The 8,534-nt window shown below is 31.4% G+C and overlaps 1 protein-coding gene and 1 long non-coding RNA gene across 6 annotated transcripts; both read left to right on the top strand.

The window, feature by feature from the left end:
* The first annotated feature begins 2,505 nt into the window (after positions 1–2,505).
* LOC145036726 (EamA-like transporter family) lies at positions 2,506–5,403 on the top strand. 4 transcript variants are annotated; one of them, XM_078985194.1, is made up of 5 exons: positions 2,506–2,639; positions 2,765–2,896; positions 3,223–3,786; positions 3,876–4,308; positions 4,965–5,403. In XM_078985194.1, exons 3-5 carry the CDS (start codon positions 3,265–3,267, stop codon positions 5,240–5,242), a joined length of 1,233 nt encoding a protein of 410 aa, XP_078841320.1. In that variant the 5' UTR covers positions 2,506–2,639; positions 2,765–2,896; positions 3,223–3,264; the 3' UTR covers positions 5,243–5,403. The 4 variants fall into 4 exon arrangements, with proteins under 4 accessions (XP_078841320.1, XP_078841322.1, XP_078841321.1 ...); XM_078985196.1 differs by having other exon boundaries at positions 2,512–2,639; positions 2,772–2,896; XM_078985195.1 differs by having other exon boundaries at positions 2,512–2,639; positions 2,751–2,896.
* Positions 5,404–6,790: 1,387 nt separating this feature from the next.
* LOC145036727 (uncharacterized) lies at positions 6,791–7,980 on the top strand. 2 transcript variants are annotated; one of them, XR_013678534.1, is made up of 3 exons: positions 6,791–6,809; positions 7,363–7,475; positions 7,592–7,980. It is a non-coding gene; the product is annotated as an uncharacterized LOC145036727 (long non-coding RNA). The 2 variants fall into 2 exon arrangements; XR_013678533.1 differs by lacking the exon at positions 6,791–6,809 and having other exon boundaries at positions 6,849–7,475.
* Positions 7,981–8,534: the final 554 nt, after the last annotated feature.

Raw genomic sequence — 8,534 nt, 5'->3', positions numbered from 1 at the left:
ATGTATCTGTTGTCTCTGTAAAAATAAGTTTTTTAAATTAAAATTGTTAAAAATTTATTTAAGATCTACAATATTACAAGGAAAACTAAATAGACTAACTCTTTTGTCAATTGGAAAACATTTAGTAGAAATTGATTACCAAAATTTTATTAAAGAACTTGTATTGAAAAGGCTAAAATGAAAGTTTATTATTCTCGAATAAAAAATGAAAGTATATAACGAAAATTAGGTTACAACCTGTGGAAACCATGAGTAAGAAAGAACAATACATTTAATAATTTAAAATCATAATGACTAATCAAAGATTAATAAAAACTTATTGATTTACAAAGATAAAAGTTTTGTCTTATAAATTAATAGTGATTAGTTAAAATTAAGAAAAGAAACCTAAAAAGTTAAATGTTATAAGAGTGATATAAATGAAAGTAAAATCTTATCATTGATATTAATATGCAAGTTGAAACCCATGTAATACTCATATGCAAGTTGAAACCCATGTAATACTCATACTCATGTTGACAACTTATAATAACAAAAATAATATATAGTTACTGACTTGGTATTTGTAGATATTCTAAATAATAAAGATGTATTTTTCAAAATAACTAAAATATATATCATCTTTGTTCTTCCAAAAGTATCATATTTAAGGATTTAGTTCATCTATTTTGTTATTATGATTAAGTTGAATAATCATTTGGTATAGACATTCAATCAATCTTTGGTATATATATTGTCTCTTTAAAATAGGTTTCATCTCATAAATATAAACTATAAAAATACATATAAAAAATATCAATGACAAAAATAATAAGAATTTGATATCTTGCATTTAATAATAACTATGTTGCTATTTCTTGCATTTAACACTAAATCACACCATTTATTTTATTCAAAGTGCAACCAAAATCCAAAAACTGCGCCAATTTTCATTTTAAGTTGTCTATAAAACTCTAGAAAACTATAGATAATAACGAAAACAAAGAAAAGGTTCTGGTTTACAAGAACACCCATGCAACTGATGTAAGATAGTCAAACTCCTCATTATAATCATAATCGAAACTTGTGTGCAAAATGCACATAACCGGACATGTAATTTGAATGGAAAATCGAGTTGGATTTTAAGAGCACCGATGAAGAAAAAGAGATGTGGGCTTTAATTTTCTCAATTAAAAGTAGATTTTTTTAAACCGCAATGTTTTCATCTTGATGCTTCTTCCAATTATTAGCATTCTAAAAATCAACACCTTTTTCACCCCAATATTCTTCCACTTTTATATCAACATGTTTTCTTACATTCTTAGCTTGCTACACAACAATGAAAGATAAAAACTTCATGATCGTGTGTATAATAAGCATATTGGAAGCAAATGTAATAAATATATCACCTGATTCGGTCTCTAAGAAGTGAAAAATTGCTATTGTGCTTTGCTTCAATGCTTGTTCCATAGTTTTTACTTGATAATGATCAAAATTTCAAAAATAATTGCGTTAAGAAACACTTACAACTAATCAAAATACTTAAACTAATCAAAAACTTTCATTGAAATCGTGTAAAAAATACATTATGTAAGGCTATTGTGAAGATAAGGATGCTTTGAAATCGTTTTTCATTAATCTGAAACCGTTTATTTAAAATTTAAAAAAATATAAAAAAAAAAAAAAAAAAAACGTTCAATTTTTTTTTTCAAGAAAAGCATCAGGATATCAAAAGTACCAAATCTATGTGAAGCAAAAATGACAAGAGAAAAGCAACGATGTTGAGTGAAGCCAATCAGAAGTATCAAACAATGAGAAGAGAAGCAAATGACCGAGTGGCTTCTAAGGTTCTTAGAAAGAACAAAGGACCATTGTTTTAGAAAGAACAAAGAACAAATGATCGAGTGGCTTCAGGATATCAAAAGTACCAAATCTATGTGAAGCAAAAATGACAAGAGAAAAGCAACGATGTTGAGTGAAGCCAATCAGAAGTATCAAACAATGAGAAGAGAAGCAGATGACCGAGTGGCTTCTAAGGTTCTTAGAAAGAACAAAGGACCATTGTTTTAGAAAGAACAAAGAATAAATGACCGAGTGGCTTCAGGATATCAAAAGTACCAAATCTATGTGAAGCAAAAATGACAAGAGAAAAGCAACGATGTTGAGTGAAGCCAATCAGAAGTATCAAACAATGAGAAGAGAAGCAAATGACCGAGTGGCTTCTAAGGTTCTTAGAAAGAACAAAGGACCATTGTTTTAGATGATGGTGAAAGAAAGGCGATGGCAGAAATCATAGTGGTGAATGTATTAAAGTTGGGAGAAAGAGAGAAATGGAAACCGATGATGGTGGGAAACGGATTAGGGTTTTAGTAAGAGTAGATGGTTGATTTCTAGGCTTCAAAACATGTAAAGTTTTAAAGTGTTACCGATTGAAAATTTTGAAGGGTAAAAGGTAAATGTGTAATTTAACTTTTATGTAAAGTAGAATAAAAGGATGTCTTCTTGTAGAATTCTTTTATTAGGATAGAAATAACAAATCCACTTATTTTTTTGGGTTTGCTTGAGCCTCAGGTTGAGCAGCCCTCCGTGTTGTCGGATGCTGATACGCAAAAAACCCCTCCCCAATTATCCCCTCGGATTCTGGAGTCATTCGTCTTAAGGTAATCTTCGATGCTCAATGCGACTACCATTCTTCTTAAAAATTAACAACTTCTAAGAATCTTTTATGATAAACTTGCAGTTTATAATAACAGTAATCGTCTCCTAAAAAGTTTTGAAATTCTAGGGTTCAGTGGACGACGAACAGAGCCTCCTCAAAGTGATCAAGCTAGAGAAACTCGTCACTTCTGGACCTAAACTCCAAACAGATCCTCAATCAAAAGCCTCTTGTTAAACCGAAGATTGTTCAAACATCAAGGTCAAATCTGCTTTCCTCTTCAATTTCTTTTCATCTCCGTGTCCTTTACGTTTGTTTATGTAAAATATAAAATACTTCTCCAAAATGTATGGTGGAAAAGTCAATATAGCTCAAATGTAGGCTGAATTCTTTAAGTAAACTCACACTGAAGTAATTATCGTAATCAAAATCTGAAGATTAGGGTTTTGTCTCATCGACAAGGGATCCGTAAATGCATTTCAGTCTCCACTACCAAAAGCTTAAATCTTTATAAACTATTAAGAATGTAGAGAAACTGTTTCGAAATGAAACATATTGTTAAAGGAATTATTCTCTAATTCTTGCAGATAGGTGCGTTTGTGCATAGATAGCGTTTGAACATTGAAGGAATGAAAAGTAAAACATGGAGATGGGTTTTAGGGTTGATATACATTCTTGCTGTTGCAACCATTTGGATAGCTGCTAGTTTTGTAGTTCAATCAGTTGTTGATGGTGGTGTATCTCCATTTTTTGTCACATACATATGCAATTCACTGTTTGTAATATACATCCCATTAGTAGAAATCGGGCGTTATTTGGAAGATAAGTATACAAATGCAAATTTCCTTTTCTGGAGAAGTAAAGATGATAATAACAATAATAATAATAATAACACCTCACAAGGAATAAAAGAATCAGAAGCCATCAACCTTCTTGTAGAAAAAGATGTTACAGGGGAAGCTCTTAATGATGATAATGATGATGATGTCAGCATGGAAACTAATGTTGTGTTTCCAATCGGAGAAGAATTATTGGACTCAAAAGGGCGATGGACTCGAATAAGAATTGCAAAAGTCAGCCTTTTAATTTGCCCTTTTTGGTTTCTTGCACAGCTTTCGTTTAATCTATCTTTGAAGTATACAACTGTCACTGTAAGTTTATATCATATGATTATAACTTTTATTTTTTATTTTATTTTTTATCATGTACAATAATCTAACAAAACTTTCCATTTATACAGTCGAATACAATCTTAAGCAGTGCATCGAGTCTCTTCACCTTTTTGGTTTCTCTTGTATTCTTGGGAGAAAAGTTCACATGGATAAAACTTTTGAGTGTTCTTCTTTGTATGGGAGGGACTATAATTGTAAGTTTGGGAGATTCAGAAAGTGGAGCAACTACAGTAGCTTCAAACCCTACTCTTGGAGACATTTTTGCCCTTGTTTCATCGGCTTTTTATGCTGTTTACATTACCCTTATCCGGAAAAACTTACCCGATGAAGATGATGATGCAAAAACTGGGAGTGGGAAAGTCAGCATGGCACAATTTCTAGGGTTTTTAGGGCTGTTTAATCTCTTGATCTTTTCCCCTGTTGCCCTTATACTTCATTTGGCTAGTCTTGAGCCTTTTGATACAATTAGCTCCAAGCAATTTGGTCTAATTGTTGGAAAAGGTAATATTTTGCCATTGTAGTGTTGTGTGTGTGTGTTTTTTTATTCATTTTCCCAAAATTCACCTTAGGTTATGTTTATTATATGAGACTAGACAAGCTTTGGAAGGCTAGTCTCAAAGATGAGAGCAAAAAGGGCATTCACGTCTTTTCACAAATGAGTTATCGAGAGCGAGTCCATGTCCCACCTTTTTTGGTTAGACAAAATACTGCAATTTTTGTCCTACTGACATCAGTCTCAGTCTCAGTCCCAACTTCCAATTCAATACACACCAAATGCAGTACAACCTGTTTTGTCTGTTCTGGATGCAACAAAAAATTGAAAAGTTTGTCACACAGCCATCAGTTTCAATCCAATACACACCAAAAACAGTACAATAATTTGAAAATTTTATTGCATTGACATCAATTTCAATCCATTGCACATCAAATACATTACAATCTACTTCAGGAAACCATTTATATCTATCCTAATCCAGTACACACCAAACGCAGTACACTCTGTTTAATCCTTTGAGTCGGACAAAAAATTACAACTGTCTGGTACAAAACAAACACAGTATAACATGTTTTGTTCTTTTAGAGTCCTAAATCACCATACACTAAACAGAACTTGTGGGCCCTAATCTAAGTTGCTATTTTTTTTTTTTTTTTTTTAGGTTTATTGGACAATGTGTTGAGTGATTATTTATGGGCAAAAGCTGTTTTACTGACTACAACAACAGTAGCAACAGCAGGGTTGACTATTCAAGTGCCATTAGCAGCTATTGTGGATACTGTGATAGGAAATGCACCCGGTTTCATGGATTATATTGGGGCTGCTGCTGTCATGTTAGGGTTTGCAGGTATTAATATACCTTCGGACACGTGTACAGCTGTAAAAGAATCCACTGTTGAACTTGAAGAAAATCATATAACTACAATTGATCATCAATGATACATGTTATTAGTGTTTGCCATATGATATATATACGGATTTTTTTTGTGATGTTTTATGATATATTTTTAATCGATAGTGTATATGAGTGTATTTAGAATATTTAGAATATGTTGGATTTCCCACGTTATATACGATAACTTCAATTATACTTTTATATATACTTTTAATATGCAACTCCGAAGATCATCGGTCATATCTTAAGCAATAATGAGACATTGATCTTCCATTTCTTTATAAACAACCAAGATTAGTAAGCGTATTCACAAACACAAACCTCCATAGAAGTATCAGATAAAAAAACTCATCATGCAAGAAAATGGTGTCTTCATCGTTGTTTGAGAAGTGCCAACTTGTTCTTGAAATAAAGCAAGATTTGCAGAGGGATAAACAACGAATGAGAGAAGTTTTGAGTGAGTAGGAAAAGATAAGTGCATTGATTGAACAAAAAGGAGGAATGAGCCAACAAGTTGGTGTCTTTTTACTGCACCAAAAGGTACTTAACACAACTCTACATAAGTGACTTAATGGGTAAAGATGTGCATAACCTATATGTCTTGTTGAAGGTGGTGGTGGTTCTTGATGTTACTCCTTGAAAAGTTTGAGGATGTATGGGTATATGTTTGTAGTTTAAGTATGTATTTCTATATACATTTTTTAAGTGTAAGAAAATGTTTTTGTTTTTGTTTTCCTTATTTTAGTACATGCATATGCCATTTTGGTGTTTCATACATGTTATTCGAGAGAGTGGAGATACAGATGGAGAGGGAGAGATAGTTTGAAACATTATAATCACTAACCAAATTAAGCAAACATATGAAGTTTAAGTATATGTTTTTTTTTTTTCTAAAGAATCAAGATGCATGGGTTTTATGCTAATAAGAGAAAAAAGCTTGATAGAGTACAATGACATATGAGAGAGAGAGAGCAAAAAAATCTAATAATCGAAGTAAAAAATGATTTTTACACTGTAATAATATCAACTCCAACCGACCAATAAAATAACAGAATAACATCAAAATTTGTTCCAATCGACCAACGTAATGACCACTATTTTTGTAGGATAAATTTTGGCCGCCATATTTAGCGATGCATCTCATCCAACACTAAATCACTTTCTATTTATTTTTATTAATAGAAACTGATTTGATGTTGGATGCATCTCATCCGACACCAAATTATTTTCTATTTATTTTTATTAATTTATTCAATAATTGTCTTCAAATAAGTTGAATAAAAATATATAATAATAAAGAGAAATGTTATTTTGTTATAATATTATTAAAATACATTTTTAGTGTAAACTTTTAGTGTGTGGTTTGAATGAAAACTATATTTTGATGTAAAAAATCACCATTTTATTGTGTTTTAATGTTTTGTGGTTGTAATTGATCCAAGTGTAATAAGATTGAAATTTCATTATTCTCCTAAAAGCATCTCCAATGATAGTGATATAAGAGTTATGAATTGGTGACGCGGAGTTGTATGGTTATCGAATGCATGAATTGGAGTGAGAATGAAGTGTCGATTTATATGATGATGCAACGGTTGTATATTTCATGTTCAGGTAGGTAGGTAACTTCACGGATTAACCCACCAACTTATTTATTTTGGTAAGAGACTAAAAGTATTATTTCAATTTTAATAGTAATTGTATTGGACTACTATTCAATATTAGTATTTTCTACCAACAAGTTTTCTTATGAATATAATCTTTATTGATTAAAAATAAAGACAAATAACTTTATAAATAATATGAAATATGTTAAAAATAAATGAAGATGATGAATGCATGTTCTTACACAACGGTGACCCGCGAATCCAATTATGATCAACAAACTTGTTTATAACATGTGAACTCAAATATAATATGTGAACACGATTATGACATGTGAACCTGTATAATGAAATGTGTTAGTGGATCTTGTTCTTGTTTGACAGATACATGTTAGTGTTGAACCATATCATGCATTTAATTAAACATGTCGTGTCCGGGTCAGGTTTTCTAACCCAATACTCTATGACCCGTGAACCCGAATAAGATACGGATCGGGTTTAATGAAGATATTGGATACTGGATGTCTTCCTGAATTCGGCTTCATATTGATTGGATCTTTCAGCTAAGATTTCTAATACAGAGAATTAGTGAAAAACAAAAAGGAAAAGGAAGAGCATAAATGAAGATTTTTGGGAAGCAGATACATCCTAGACAGATTATACTTTTGGTCGCTGGGTACATAACTACATATAAACACTCTCTTCGTTTGATTTCTCTGATATTGCATCTGTAAATTTCAATGAATCGATTGGATTCATCGATTAATAACAGTAGTTATGTTATGCATATAGGATGCTGGTGTTTGGATCAACAAGTTATGATATCCACAGATCGATCAAGAGCAATGAAACGCCACCATCGAAAGAACAAATCCAGGCGATGGAAGATTACCTCGCCACCAAACGCCGTCCTGGTTGAGCTCTCTCCGTCGTATTTATTCGTTGCTACGGATTCGCCACGTTCACCACTGTATTACCCTACACTCGATTTTTTTTTTTTTTTTTTTTTTTTTTTCCTATTTACGAATATTTGATAATAATCAAATTTCTAAAATAAAATTTGAGTGTAATTATCTTATTATTACGATTTCAGATGGTAGATGATTTGTTTTTATTAGTATTTTGAATTTTTGATGAAGTAATTCGGGTTATTTGAGTGTTAGGCCCGGATTTAGTTCCAATGAATTCTTGTCAATTTTAAAAAGAATTTTATATATCATTATTAAATATTAAAATACCATTCATTTTAATTTTGAAATATTATATTTATCTTTCGTTTGAAGACCATTCACAACGTTTTGCAAACTCATCTTGCAAATGAAATTGAAAGGGCATGTAGATGTTGCTTTTGCAACAATTCAAAGCCTTGCAACAATTGAAACAAATGAAGCTACTAATGATTCACCATTAAAGCAACCTATTTTTGATATGGGAAACAATAACATTGTTTCTGATTATGAAGAAGGTGAAAAAGATAACACGACAATTATTAACAATGAGGAAATGGAATCAATGGGACAGGTTTATGAGGGCTATTTGGACAATGAGGTGAATTTTAAAGGACTTTCACCAAAAATTGTTAATAAAAATGATGAACAAATAAAAATTTGGTTTTGGAAAAGAAAAATAGTTCAGAAGTCAGATCTGAAGTGTTGACCATGGCTGCAAATTTTCCTTCAAGTTCTAAAGAAGATCCACTTGGTATGCCAGCATATATATATATATATATATATAT

Source organism: Lactuca saligna, chromosome 3 (genome assembly GCF_052625555.1).
Source record: "Lactuca saligna cultivar CGN05327 chromosome 3, ASM5262555v1, whole genome shotgun sequence".
In the NCBI taxonomy this organism is placed as follows: domain Eukaryota; kingdom Viridiplantae; phylum Streptophyta; class Magnoliopsida; order Asterales; family Asteraceae; genus Lactuca; species Lactuca saligna.
Note: the sequence above shows the minus strand (reverse complement) of the source record. Positions and strands in the feature narration are given on the sequence as shown.

Excerpts from the sequence above, each read along its gene's own strand:
- LOC145036726 (XM_078985194.1), top strand. The coding sequence starts at position 3,265 with ATGAAAAGTAAAACATGGAGATGGGTTTTAGGGTTGATATACATTCTT. Across the intron at positions 3,787-3,875 it reads TGAAGTATACAACTGTCACT|TCGAATACAATCTTAAGCAG; the intron begins GTAAGTTTATAT and ends CCATTTATACAG. Across the intron at positions 4,309-4,964 it reads TGGTCTAATTGTTGGAAAAG|GTTTATTGGACAATGTGTTG; the intron begins GTAATATTTTGC and ends TTTTTTTTTTAG.